A 15,483-nucleotide genomic window follows, 5' to 3' on the forward strand; every position below is an offset into this window, starting at 1 on the left:
CATGTCTACTAACTCTCAGAGTATTCGTAAACTGGTAGGGTTAGGGTTAGAATAAGTTAACATGTAGTTGCAAAGTTACTTATAGTCAGTAGAGTGTCTGTTGAAGGACTATCACAATAAAGAGTTAGCAGATATTAAGCAGACATTCCACTAATACTCTAATGAGAGTTAGTTGACATGTAGTTGCAAAGTTACTTATAGTCAACAGAATGTTCAAAAGGGACCATCAAAATAAAGTGTAACCAGCAACAGTTTTTAAATGTTAGCCTAAATCTAAAATGTTAAATATATTTTATATAAAACTTATTTTTTAATTACAACTGTGGCTTCAACAAGCTATAAAGTGCTGCTTTGCCAAGCTACATGTATACACAAACAAAAACACTCACCACTTACTTTATTAGGTACACCTGTTTAACTGCTCGTTAACACAAATATCTAATCATCCAACAACATATGTCTGTTCACTTTTCAGAGCGCCGTCAGTCAAATCCATTCCACTTGAGGAATACCCTAATAAATTAAACTCCATTCCGCGTTTTAGCTACAACGTTGATTTCCACGCTGCTGCTCAAATCCATTCCACTTGGCTCATTCAGAGTCCCACCAAACCCTTACTTTTCAGGCTAGATGAGCCAATGCGCATGTGCTGACTTTTTGTCTGGTACTAATAAAGTTCACTAGCTAAACACTAAGTTATCATTAGCTAGTTCATGCTTACAGCTGTTAGCTAACAATGACTGTCCCTAACGTTAGTTGTTCGCTGGATTGACCAGCTTACACCGTTTCTTAAATTATTTTTGATTATAGTGGTAATCCATCTTGTAAATTATGTAAACTTGACTGACTGCTTCATTTCCCCTTTAAGCACGAGTCTCAGGTTCCTATGGGAACCGGAGCTTCTAACAGATAGAATACAGATCATACGAAGTTTAAAATGTGACCAGTTACGGAAACTAGGGACACAAGTCGTTCTGGAGCATTTTGAGTTATTCACAGATTCTGAAAGTGTGGTCTCCAAGCTTTCCAACGATGTGTAACACATGGAAATCTGATAATATTTGGAGAAGTTGTAGCCATTTGAAGTTAGGCACTCAAAAAAACTAAAAGTGGAGAAAACCGCCTCGAAAGATGTGCAGTTCTCACCTCTCTCTGCTGCTGGGAGTGACAATAGGGCTCATTTACATCTCATTTAGATAAGCCATACCCCCTGTAAAGCTCCCCCTGTGCTTTACAGCTTTTTCTTTCTTTCCTGAGCTAGCTAATAGCAATAGGTAGGTATGGGAAGGTCTAAACAGACTAAACATGAGATAACATGTACCTGTTCTTAGAATTAAAACAAAACGACAAACTTTAATGTTTAATGCAAACTCACCCCCAGGACCGGCGAATGCACTTCTGCCGCTCTAGGCGAAAAACAATTGTGCTGCCCCTCTATTTGCAACGTTTACCAGCAACAACACACAAAGACCAATATGCCATATACATATAACGCAAAACCAGCAACAACACACAAAGACCAATAAGCCATAGGCCTACATATAACGCAAATAGTGCGCAACGTGCGTGTGCCCAAAATGTCAAGAATATTAAAGTTTATGCAGGAGGTAAATGCCTGCTGGCATTTTTATTTAAGCAGTCATGACAGGAATTTTCCAAATAATCATATTTCCTCCTCAGATTACTGTTGCAAATCTCTTTACACCACTTTCTTATGTGCGTTTATACACACACAAATGAAATGTCCGCAAGCACATTATATCATCAGCAGGTTCAGCATCTTACATAACGACTAAGGAGCAAATAAAGCTTAACTTACGTTTCAGAAACGCGCACGGCAGGCCTTCATCGCAGCAAAGGTCTTAACTGCATCCTCTATTTCGATTCTCTGTGCCAGTTCATGTTCTATGGAGATTGTTGCCAGTCCATTAAGTCTGTTCCCTGTTCACAAAACGTTCCCCATTCAAAGCAATCGGGACGTCACATACGAAACAGTTAGCCACCGCTGTCAGCGAGCCGAGCCGCCGTATTCAAGCACCGAGGGCGCGCGCGCCGCGCCCATACCTCCGGTTCAGTTTCCCGAGCCCACAAAGTGCGGCGAAAACATTTTCGGTGTAACTGCCACGGTTCAGCTCGTCTGCGACAATCTTTGCGGCATCGATCTTCATTGAATTTTGATATCAGACAGAGCCGGCCAGAGTGCTGCATAATAAGTAGCCACGCTGTTGGGGGGCGGGGGCAAAAGCGCCGGCGGCTATTCAGTATGGAAATACACACAGACAATGACACGCCCCTACTGCATGCTAGAATCTCCGAAAAACAAGCCGATTTCAACCTCAAAATGTACGCTTTTAAATATACCAATACTGTTATCTCAAACATGGAGAGGCTTCTTCATGATCTCAACTAACAGATTCTGCAAAAAAGCGGAAATCACCAATTTTGGAAAAAAACGCTTCTTTCTCATTTTGCTCGCAAGTTGTGCTGCCGACTTGTGTCCCTGGTTTCCGTGACGGGTCACAAATGTTTAAATAGACATATCAAGTAGTAATTAATGTATATGAATCTTAGTTGATTATAGGCTATTAGAGCTGGTTTGGTTGCTGAGAGACGGAGACGCGCAGTTAACGCGCTGTTTGATTTGTGATCGTGCTGTGCTTATTCCATTCATTCGAGTAGCCTATCATATTGGGCAAGGCTTAAATCCTTTAAATATACATACAATAATATACAATATCATATCATAGAACATGTATATGATGTAGTAGCCTATTTGAGTTGATATTACTCTTGCCAAGCTCTGATTTCTGAGAGATGCACACATAGACGGATTTGCACTAGTCTAATTTTTACTCTCACTCATTCACTTCACTCATTATTGCATAGAGATTTTAGATAAGGTATTTGGCTTCGGGAACACCCCTAATCTACTCCAGTAAAAAAATTCTGGAGGATGACCCACCCACATTTTTTTTGCTTCTGACGCCATGGTTTAGGCTGCTAGTGGTTGTGTAATGGTGTGGGGGATATTTTCTTGGCACACTTTGGGCCCCAATTGAGCATTGTTTAAACGCCACGGCCTACCTGAGTATTGATGCTGGTGAACTCCAAACGAACATCGTTTAAGCCTGATTTTGTTCGAAATAACGTCAAATCAGTTCATTCTTTGATTTCGCTTAAAGTATATCGGGGCCTTTAAGATGAGGTAGAACGGGAGATTCGTATCATGGATGTCAAATCTGTCGTCGGCAGCCGTCCGTCTCGGGAGACGATGGCGTAGCTCGGTGTGTCTATCTGCACCGCCGGGAATGGCTGTGCAGACCAATTCTAGAGTGGCAGTCCTTGCCGCACTGGGCGCAGGAGAAGGGGGATGGCTGGTCAGGCTGCTGTTGCCGCTGCTTCCGCCTAGCTCTCTTTGCCACGGCAGTGTCGTTTCGTGCCGCTTCTGCTTTGATTGTTGCCTGCCGGACTGCTTGTCGCCAAGCGGAGCGATCATCAGCCAGGCTCTCCCATGCGCTGGGGGCAATGCCGCATTGCTTCAAGTCCTTTTTGCAGACGTCTTTGAAGCGCAATTTGGGGCGCCCTGTGGTTCTGGTGCCTTCAGCCAGCTCGCCGTAGAGGAGGTCTTTGTGGATGCGGCCTGCGTCCATCCTCCTGACATGCCCAAGCCACCGCAGCCGTCTTTCGCTGAGCGTTGCATGCATACTGCTCATGTTGGCTCGTTCCAGCACCTCGGTATTGGGGATCTTGTCCTGCCACTTGATATGCAGTATGCGACGCAGGCACCGCATGTGGAAGCTGTTGAGTTTCTTCTCGTGCTTTGCGTAGGTGGTCCATGACTCGCTGCCATAGAGGAGCGTACTGAGCACGCAGGCTTGGTACACGCGCAGTCTGGTCGTCTCAGTAAGGCTGGAGTTGTTCCACACTCGCTGATTCAACTTGGCCATGACTGCGGCTGCCTTGGCGATTCTGCTGTTGATCTCAGAGTCGATGGATAGCGAGCTGGAGATCGTGGACCCAAGGTACGTGAAGTTCTCAACAACGTCCAGGCTGTACCCGTCGATGGCGGTGTTTGGAGGGGTCTCTGCTCCCTGCATCATGACGTTGGTCTTCTTCAGGCTGATGGTCAATCCAAACTCCTTGCAGGCGTGTGAGAGGCGGTTGACAAGCTGCTGAAGTCCGTCTGCTGTGTGTGAGGTCAAGGCTGCGTCATCAGCGAAGAGCATCTCACGGATGAGTACCCCTGTGACTTTGGTCTTGGCACGGAGACGGGCTATGTTGTAGAGCTTGCCGTCCGACCTGGTGCGGATGTAGACACCCTCGCTGCAGTCTTTGAAGGCGTATTGGAGGAGCATGGAGAAGAAGATACCAAATAGTGTGGGCGCGAGGACGCAGCCTTGTTTCACTCCGCTGCTGACTGGGAAGGCTTCGGATGTTGCGCCGTTGTAGCATACTGTGCTGTGCATATTCTCGTGGAAGGACGTGACCACTGCAAGCAGGTGTGGGGGGCAACCAATCTTCTGCAGCAACCTGAAGAGTCCGCTTCTGCTGACCAGATCAAACGCCTTTGTGAGATCGATGAAGGCGATGTAGAGTGGCATGTGCTGCTCCTGACACTTCTCCTGCAGCTGGCGTAGTGAGAAGATCATGTCTACTGTTGATCGGCCATCCCTGAAGCTGCACTGGGACTCGGGGTAGACGCGGGAGGCGAGGGTCTGCAGGCGGGCCAGAGCGACGCGGGCGAACACTTTGCCTACAATGCTGAGGAGGGAGATGCCCCGGTAGTTGTTGCAGTCACTACGGTCTCCCTTGTTCTTGTACAAGGTGACAATGTTAGCGTCTCGCATGTCCTGGGGTATGTAGCCCTGTTCCCAGCAGAGACAGAGGAGGTCGTGGAGTGGTTGTAGCAGGGCTGGTTTCCCGCTCTTTAGAACCTCTGGAGGGATTCCATCGCTCCCTGGCGCCTTCCTGCAGGCAAGGCAGTCGATGGCTTTGCTGAGCTCGTCCATGGTTGGTGGGGTATCTATCTCCTCCATGACTGGTAGGTCTGGGATGGCGTTGAGAGCCGTGTCAGTCACCACGTTCAGCGTCGCGTATAGCTCGAGGTAGTGCTCCGTCCATCGCTTCATCTGCTTTTCCTGGTCGGTAATGACCTCGCCCGTCTTGGACTTGAGGGGGGCGGTCTTGGAGGGGGTTGGGCCTGTTGCCTTCTTGATGCCCTCGTACATCCCTCTTGCGTTTCCTGTCTCGGCAGCTCTCTGTATGCTGCTGCAGAGGTTTAGCCAGTAGGTGTAGGAGCAGTGGCGGGCGGTCTGCTGGGCTTTGTTCCTGGCAGTCCGGAGGGATTGTAGGGTACTAGGGCTTGGATTGGCCTTGTAGGCCAGAAGGGCTTTCCTCTTTGCCTCAGTCACGGGCTCCATTTCTTCCCAGTGGGCCTCGTACCAGTCGGCATTTTTCCGCTCCTTCTTCCCGTAGGCGGTGATGGCGGCGTTGTAAACCGCGTCGCGGAGGCGGGGCCACTTGGAGTCGATGGTGTCATCTGCTGACACTCCCTCGCTGAGGGCGTGTTCCAGCCTGCTGATGAACTGCTGGTTTTTCTCAGGATTGCTGGCGCAGCAGGCATTTATGCGTGGGCGACCCTTCTTCTTGGAATGGTGCAACCTTTTGGGTGTAGTGCGCACCTTGCTTGCTACGAGGGCGTGGTCCGTATCGCAGTCTGCACTTTGGTAACTGCGGGTGAGGAGGACGCAACCAATGTCCGCTCTTCTGGTGATGACTAGGTCAAGCTGGTGCCAGTGGCGGGATCGGGGGTGCCTCCATGACACCTGGTGGATCTCTTTACACTTGAAGAAGGTGTTGGTCACGCACAGGCCGTGGTGGCACAAGAGCTCGAGCAGTCTCTGGCCATTCTCGTTTATCTTCCCCCTCCCAAAGCTTCCGAGGCAGGTGGGCCAAGCCTTGTGGTCAGCTCCTACTCTTGCATTGAAGTCTCCTAAGAGGTAAAGGCCTTCAGTGCTGGGCCACCTGGATATCGCTTCATCTAGGGCCTGGTAGAACTCATCTTTTTCCTCGACGGTGGAGCAGAGGGTTGGGGCGTACACGCTGAGAATGTTGACTGGGCCAGAAGACGTTGACAGCCGGAAGGTGAGTATCCTCTCTGTGCCTGCTGTGGGGAGCTCGGTGAAACTGACAAGTGTGTTCTTCACAGCGAAGCCAACACCATGTTGCCTGGGTTGGTCTGGGGACTTCCCCTGCCAGTAGAAAGTGTAGTTTGTTTCCCTGATGGTGCCGTTGTCAGCCAGCCGGGTCTCCTGTAGGGCGGCAATGTCGACGTTCAGTCGTGACAGTTCCCTGTCAATGACGGCCGTCTTCCTTGCGTCGTCGATCTGCAGAAGGTCTGCGGTTAGTCCTGGACACATGGTCCTGACGTTCCAGCTAGCGAAACGAAGAGCTGGAGGCTTCTTTCTTGGTTCTTCCTTTGACTTGCCTGGTGCGAGTGTTTAGTGGCCCACTTTTCGAGAGATGCCTCTCTAATCCCCACGCACCCAGTGGGGCAGGTGAGCCATGGCGGGACGGCACCTTACTGGCTGGGGGCTGCCCAGCTTGAGGCGGGCGGTAGCTGTCCAATGAGGTGCGATGACCTCTCCCACCGTCGAAGGGGACCCCTGGCGCTCGCTTCCTTCGCCAATCGGACGAGCTTATAACCGGTAACTGCCCCCTCCCGTGTTGAGTCGACATCTTGCGATGGCGCTGGAGTGTCCTCTCCAGTGGAGCTACAGAGCCTGGGCAGGGTTATATGGAGGGCCAGCTGTTGCCCATGCAGCAGGCCCCCCCTCTCCGCGAAGCTGAAGAATCCAAGGGAAAGACAGAGTCGATACAGCTTGGCTCCAGCTGCGCCGCAGGAGTTGCCGGTGAAGACGATACTATGTCAGGCCGCCTTAGGGACTCCAGCTCCGGATTTTCTGTCAGGGTTTACTCCCTTAGCCTTTCCCCTAAAGGGGTATGCCGCAAGGCAGCGGAGGTTTGGAATCAGAGTTGCCTTCTCCTAGATGAGCTACCATCCAAGGTTGACGAGCCCCATCTGCCCGAAGCGACTGGTTTTGAGGCGCCAGAGGACCGCCTTTGCCACTTCTCCTGTTAGTGGGAACGGTTTCGCCGGACTTAGTAGCTAAGCCACACGGGAAGGCCAGGAGCTGGACTGGGTTGTCAGAGGGTTGTAAAACCACAGTAAATGTTTCTTTGTGAGCTTTGGTTAGAGGTGGCTGAAATGCAACTTTACGCATAACTGCCAGCCAGCATGGAGAGGTTCTTGAGACTCCAGTGAGACCAGCAGCTTCAAATACCTGCTTGCTTCTCAACAGTGGCTTTTTTTTTATAGCTGTCCTTTTAAAGCTCCAGTCCGTAACTTTTCCTCTTTGTCGCCATCTGTCTGTTCGAAATCTGTAACTGCAGTGATTCGCGGAATTATTATTTTTACGTGGGTTGTAAATCGGCATGAAACAGCGCGGATGAACACAGTGCTTTGAGGCGAGTGCTGCTGTCAGTCACCGCGCTGTGTGGATATTGTCATACAGAATCACAGATTCACTTTTTGAAAGTTTGACCAACATAAGAATTTTCATAAGAAAATGTCTTCTGAACAAGTAAGTAACATCTATTTTTTTTCTGACCAACTAAGGGGGAAAAAGCATTCGACATGATAAGCTTCGTTAGATTTAATCAACGCGATTTACAGCAACCGTGCAAATTATAGCCTACTTTGTTCTCAAATTCATGTTAACAACATCACATCAGCATTGCGTGACTAATGTTAAATTTAATGTGTTTTATGGTTACCTGTGTAGTTCAGAATTCATATTCTCCATAATAGCAAAACGAGAAAGGCACAACAAAGGAAACTCCATAACTGTGTGAATTAAGAAAACGTACTGTTACACGATTGAACTATTCAATCGTGACTATTCGATGGAGTTTTGTTTTATTTCTCGATGGAGTTTTGGTTATTCGATGAACTTATTCGATGGAGTTTTGGTTCCTTGCCACTGTCGCCTTGCTTTTGGCTTGCTTAGTTGGGGATATTTAATATTCAACAATATTATTGAACTGTGTTGTACTACTTTCATGTTATCACTGTGAAGCTGCTTTGATGCAATCTGTATTGTGAAAAGCGCTATATAAATAAATGTGACTTGACTTGACTATTGAAATGTCTTAACTTACTTGTTCAGCAGAAAAAAGCCGTCTCTTCTTCCGTTTTGAACCCCTTCAAAACACGGAGTTCACGCACTTTTCAAAAGCCCCGCCGATGTTTAAATCCTTGTGTTCGCATGAGACGGTTTCTTTCTCTTTCTCTAGCCACCTTAAATCCGAAGTACGAAGTCTTTTGGGTTTTATAACTGCTGAATCTCCAGTTGACACTGATGATTGTTGTTTGGATCTTTCTGGATGCCATAAGTTTAATTATGTAAAGTGCTGCGAGAAAAGCCTATACATCTAAACATCTCGTCACGCGCAGTATAGCCGGCTAGCCGAAACTCCTTCTTTATGTGTACGGGTGTGACGTAATGACGCAAAGACATGCTCGAATTTCCCGCAGAAACCCACCAGTACCACTGGAATTAAAATCATTATTACAAGCTAACCGTTTTGAATCTAGCTATGGCAAGCAGATAGTTTTGACCACTTGCAGAATAAGTTTTTTTTAATATAATTATTTTGGATTATTTTTAACTTAAAAAAGTTACGGACTGGAGCTTTAATACAATTAATTTTGTTGACAGAAACTTTCCTTAAGCCTTTATCTGACCGAGTTCTCTTGTGCTGGAAGTTACTCACAAATCTTATGATAGTTTGATAATTTCCATTCAGTTTTCACACAAAATTAGTTGTTTTCATGCCTTTTGCATAACATTGCACCATTTCATGCTTCTTATCTTCAGAAAGATCTTTCTTCCTCCCCATATTGGATGAGAACTGTGACTTGCTTAATAATGTGGAACCTCTTTAAGTAGGGTTTCCATTTACCTAAGTAGACCTAATATTGATACCAGTTATCTAAAAAGTAGTGCTGGGCAAGTTAACGCGTTATTATCGCGTTAACGCATTTATTAATTAATGCCGACAATTTTTTTATCGCGCGTTAACGCAGTTTTTTTTTTTATTATTTTGAAAGTCCGTTGCTCACTGGCTCTGAATACAAATAGGCCTACAGTCAAACCATGATCACAGGAGGGGTGGGATGTTGGTCAGCCAGCAAAAAACCCACCCAAACAAGCAATGGAGCGGCTTTGGCAGGTTCTCTCAGGTGAACAGAAAGGGAGACAGCGCTCCGCGAGTGAATGACAGGCGCTCTATGGATAGTAACCATGGCAACGGCTTCTGTGCGCTACGCAGCTGCAGCCTTTTTAACTTAAATTAAAATTATACATAACTTTACCTGATATAGGCCTGGGTTTAGTTTAGCGGGGATGCTCTGCCATGTGAATTCCCTCCTGTTGATGTCCTGATAACTATTTAGATTCTGGAAACTCACAAACAGCGAGCCGAGGATCAGTCTCTCTTCCAATGATTTGTGCTGCGCGTCGTGTACAAAAAGTTAGACAATTCAACTTCGGCAACGCGCGGGCGCGTGCGTGAGGCGAGCATGATTGCAACAGTTTCACAGGAACGCACCCGCTTGTCGCTGCACCTGTGCTCGACCACTTCACCTCACTCTAGGCTGATTTATACTTCTGCGTCAGACCGCCGGAGCCTCCACGCTATAGACTACGCGTTGGTTTTCATTTATATATCTGCGTCGTTGTCCGCGTTGACGCGCAATTACACATGCAGAGGGAGAGTGTGAAACCCGGGGAGCGGTTCTAGCAATCACAGCGCTTGCGGTACGCGTGCATCTCTCATTTTTGGAGAGATGCACGTCAGGGTACGCGCGCTACGCAGCTGCGGCGTGAGTTCGACGCAGAAGTATAAATTGGGCTTTACCTCTGTTTAATGTAATCTTACGTGGGAAACCATGGCATGCCATGACCAAACCTAAGCTGCTATCAGAGAAGTAACGTTGGTCGACTTATATCTGTAGTGATCATGACCCTTTGACTACATAGACTGTTTCTGCTGCTACCTGATACAAGATACCTGTTCAGAAAAAAAAAACCCAATAAGACTCGTTTTAACAAGCTAGATAAAAGATAATGCCCTGGCAGTGGCAAATAGCTTTGTTTAAATATTTTATTTGATTACGTTAATGTTTAAGTTGAGATTTACAAGAAATATTTTATTGATACTGTGTAAAGGGAATACTGCTGGTATAAAAGCACCTTATTTGTTTAAAGTTTTTGCAAACCACATGTTATTGCACTTTTGTAGCAGTACATTTAAATCAAAAGTGCACAATACACTACTTTAGAATTCATTATTCAATTTTGCGCGTAACAATGCGATTAATCGCGATTAATCGCAAGAAAATCATGCGATTAATCGCGATTAAATTTTTTAATCGTTGCCCAGCACTACTAAAAAGATATGGAGAAATAAAACAAACTGTTCCTTTAAAAAACTTAAATCTGATTGTTTATTGTGCTGAAATCTAGGGCTGCACGATTAATCGAAATGAAACCGCACGCGATTTGGCAAAGGCTGCGATTATTTTATGCGCAGCTTGTCAGTGCAGCACGGCTGATAGTAAATGCTGCTCCATCTGAAAGCCAGAGGGCGTCTCTACGCCGAAGAAGTAGACAACACACGTCATTCCAGGAAATCCCTATGGGCATCATACTATCGCTGCAGCTGAATAAACAGAAGATTTAAATGCTTTGATTGATTTATAAATAAATAATTTATAAATAATTTACAGATATATAAATATGTATAGCCTATATTATGTATTTACATATATAAACATATATATATATATATATACACACATACATACATACTGAAGGGGATGGATTCTGGAATCCACTGCTGCTTAAAATGTAATGAGTGATTATAATCAAGGTATTAATCAATATTTTTTCTTCTAAACATCACATGAGTTGAATGACTTTTCTAGGCTTGTGAGATTTTACTTTGTTATAGAAGTTACCAGTGTGATACTGAAATGTTCTTTTCATGTATTCTCTAATGTCTGTACATGATATCTGAATGCAGCTTGCTTATTTAGCCCGGCTTCCAGAAATTAAATATGGAAAGATGTTTTGTTTGAGAAAGGTCTTCAACATGTGTCAATACATCCATCTGCTTTTCTGGGGTACCCTGACAACTAGGTCACAAGGGTCATTGGAACCAATAGTTTGAGTGACCATTTCTTAGTTAAAGCTTTACTTTACTGCGTTAGACTAAAGTGGCCTTTTCTTGAGAACTGTGTTATATTAAAGTGTCCTCTCCTCGAGAGAAAGAACATATTATCTTGATGTTTTGAGAATACTCTCCTGTTTATAGTTAGAGCCTGGCCAAATCCAACCTTGGAAAAACTGTGTCGGTGTGTGTGTTAGTCTTTTTGGCAACAGGTTAAGGAACCACTGGCATTATTGGAGATTGACTGAGGAGTTGTTCGGAACAGGCTGGCGCCCAGTAGGGTTGGGCGATGTCTACCAATTTAGCATCAGACGATGTCTACAGTGAAACATCGCGATGGACGATGACATCGGGAGGGGGGGGGGGGTATTTTCGTAATATTCTCATTTTCCACTAGATATTTTCCTCTATATCTCATCAGCAATTTCGATTTCGGCAGCTCTGCAGCAGCTGAGCACTAAGAGCGAATGTACAGTGACGTGACATCACTGCCAGATTTAAGGCTGGCGCTGAGCCAAAGACGGACGCACTCAGCGCTTGTCATAGGCTATATCACAACTGTTCAGTGTTTTTAACCACATCATTTAAATACATATAATTTATAGCAAAACAATACATTTATAGTTTGTAAAATACACAATGGTGTCTATGGAAGCAGCAATAACAACCCATTCAAATATATTTGACGACGGTTTTTATTCATATCAGAGAGACACAGTGTAAATAACTATAAAGTCAACTCTATTTTTCTCCCAGTTCACCGGCCACTCACAGTATTTCGGGAGAAACTGGTGAATTCACGCGCTGTAATAAATCCAACAGACAGAAATCTCTGAACTGCGGTCCAAACACGGCGCCCATCTCACGTTACAGATCAAGATAATGTATAGTTTTTTTAAACGACAAAAACTCACTTACACATATTTGAGAATCGGAATAGAAGATAGTTCATGACATGGTAAGCAAGTTTGTTAATATTTAGAAATAAAAGCGCTAAATCTGTCATACAGCGCTATTTTGGCTGTGGTGAATCACGTGCCAAGCATGACGCGTCACCATGGAAACAGGGGACACACGATGTTTAGCCGATGCCGTCTAAACATCGTGATGTCTGTCAGCCATCACGATGGACGATTATATCGTCCATCGGCCCAACCCTAGCGCCCAGCAACCCAAATATGCAACCTGGAAGGTTACGACGTGCCTAAATTCAGGGTCCGAGTGTCAGCTGCCTAATTGATGGAGATGTGCTTCAGTCTATCTGTATATCTGTGAAAAATTACTATGTTTATCTATTTCTTAGCCAATGATAATCATTCAACCTGAAGCAAGGATGTAGTTTGACCTTGGTGAAGGGTATAATTGCTGTGATCTTTGTAACTTTAAGTAGGGTGGCCTACAAACTCCTTGTGAGTCTGACTTCTGCTGATGAAACTGGAAACTATCTTCAGTAAAACTTTTCTTTAATTTATTAATTCTGATTCTTGTCATTTCTGGTTCTGGGTCTTTGACTGTAAATCCCCGTACAATACATATATGCATACATGCATATAATGATATTAATGGCTGATTCTGAGAAATTCTGACGTGAATATGATGCTGAGAACCCCTAAGTTTGTGCAAGGCTGCAGCATTCATCAAAGGTCCTTAAACTGGTTATCTTATCAAGACAACTTCAGCAAAGTAGTAAAGGGTGTCCAACCCAATACAAGCAGGGTATACCTAATAAAGTGGCTGGTGAAGTGTATATGCTCCTAGTTTATGGACCGCAAAAAAAGGAGGTGATGCAGAACCTAACCTTCCCTCCCCAGGCCTCAACATGTACTACCTTTTGCCTGACTGCGCAAAATTTCATGAGACATTAAGCATGTTAAAGGTCCCAAAAGCACCCAGATCTTAATAAAGATAAATTAATTAATAAATAATAATCCTTAAGAAAACAACAGGGCCATGGCACCTTCAGTGCTTGGGCCCTAATAATTTATACACAAGATGACTTGCCTTTGTACCCCTTCAGCTTGCTCCTTAGTAAATCCTTTTGTTAAATCTGCAGTGGAGTCCCGTTTCTGTGCCTCATGTTGGGTTTGGGATCCAGGGTCTGTTCCATTTGATGACTTCCTGCAGTATGCAGTGCTGTTCCCTGCCGATGTACCATTCCTCAGCAAGGCTTCCAACAACACTGCCAACAAAACACAACTAGGCTGAATAGCAGTTTTGACTGGGAAATTAAAATCCAATTTATGAATAAGCTAAATGGTGATGAATCTAAATGGATCTTAATGTCCCTTAAATTAATCTACAGGGACAAAGGAAAGTTTTTTTTTTTTTTTTTTTTTATAAATAAAACAAATGTCTTATTACATTAGACTTAGAGTTGACAGTCCTCTTTCAAGTTGGTGTTCATTAGCTATTCAGATTTGAATCACAAGAATAAATAACATTGTAAATCCAAATAGAAAACATTATTTTAAAACTTTAAATGTTATTTTAAATTGTAAATATTTCACATTATTACTGTTTTTACTGTATTTTTATGTAATGCAGCCTTGGTGAGCAGAAGAGACTTCTTTCAAAAACATTCAAAATAATCGTCACTACTTTTGACCAGTAGTGTATGTATTTTACCACTAATTGGCACTGATCCAAACACTCTCAGGCATGCTGACCATGACACGTCAAGTTGTGTTAGTGCGCTTATTAACCCTCTGGGGTCTGAGGTGTTTTCAGGGTCCTTGAGATGTTTTGGCATGCTCTGACATTTCTGCTTTTTTCAGTTGCTTATAAACATATTAATGGCACAGGTGAAATTACACTCTATATAGCACACACAGGGCTACCATAATATGTGAACAACATGTTAATACATGTTTGTATTGTTGAGAGAATATTGTTTATGCGTGGTTATTGAAAAAACTAAAAAATAAAGTTTCTAATATAAGGCCACAAATAACATACTAAATATCTGTCCACAAGACTTTTGACTAGTGGATGTTGTTGCCTAGAGTTTTTGCTTCGAATTGATCTGAAAATCATTCTGCCTAATCATTCAAATAAAACAATAGATTGTTTTAAATTGTGAAAAACATTTTTTTGTTTGCAAAGGCAATATGCGGATGGGCGGAACGGCCCAACCCCCTCATGAATAATTAGGCAGTTCTCACCTGAGCAGACTGCATACTAATGAGCCTTTCATTCAGTGGTGTCACACAAGAAAGAATGCAAGGACAATATATATATAAATAAATAAATAAATATGTATACACACACACACACACACACACACACATATATATATATATATATATATATATACTACCGTTCAAAAGTTTGGGGTCAGTGAGAATTTTATTTTTATTTTTTGGAGGAAAGAAATCAATACTTTTATTTATCAAGGAATAATTAATTTGATCGAAAGTGACAGTAAAGACATTTATAATGTTACAAAAGATTCTAACCCTAACCCTATTAATCAAAGAATCCAAAAAAAAAATAAAAAACTGTACAACTGACAGACCAACAACTGTTTCAACATTGATAATAATAATAAATGTTTCTTGAGCATCAAATCCTCATATTATACTGATTTGTGAAGGATCATTTGACACTGAAGACACTGACACTGGTGATGCTAAAAATTCAGCTTTGATCACAGGAATAAATTACACTTTACTATATATTCACACAGAAAACAGCTGATTTACACTGGAATAATATTTAATACTATAACTGATTTTTGTTGTATTTTTAATCAAATAAGCACAGCCATGGTTAGCAGAAGAGAATTCATTTAAAAGTATTTAAAATCGTACCGACCCCAAACTTTTGAACGGTAGTGTGTATATATATATACAAACAATCAAAATATAAATGAAAGCCAAAAGCACATTTTTAGTCACACCTTTTAGCCATCCACATACCATTTTTAGCCATCCACCGCGGTAAAAATAAACCAGTCGCATTTCAAAGTCGTTCGCGAAACGACCGCCAGGTGGCGCAAAGGGACATTTAGCAAAACGTAAGTGGGGCTAATGTCTGTAGCCTAAGGATGAAATACTACAAGTTATGGTAATTTCCAAATAAGCCTACAACAAACATTTATAGCCTACTCCGTAATTGTTGGTCATACAGATAAGATATAATCTTTTAAAACTGTAAAAGGCTAAAGTATAGGCCTACACTCACAGGCTA

At 43.6% G+C, this 15,483-nt stretch overlaps 1 protein-coding gene across 1 annotated transcript in view; it reads right to left on the reverse strand.

The window, feature by feature from the left end:
- Positions 1 to 15,483, reverse strand: part of dnajb14 (DnaJ heat shock protein family (Hsp40) member B14) — a 138,016-nt gene that overhangs the window by 36,474 nt on the left and 86,059 nt on the right. The window contains exon 2 of the mRNA XM_056240396.1: positions 13,297 to 13,474. Coding sequence (XP_056096371.1) covers positions 13,297 to 13,474 — 178 coding nt within the window. The remainder of the gene's footprint in view (positions 1 to 13,296; positions 13,475 to 15,483) is intronic.

Source organism: Rhinichthys klamathensis, unplaced genomic scaffold, assembly GCF_029890125.1.
Source record: "Rhinichthys klamathensis goyatoka isolate OS25496 unplaced genomic scaffold, OSU_Roscu_1.1 h1tg000595l_1, whole genome shotgun sequence".
Classification (NCBI taxonomy): Eukaryota; Metazoa; Chordata; class Actinopteri; order Cypriniformes; family Leuciscidae; genus Rhinichthys; species Rhinichthys klamathensis.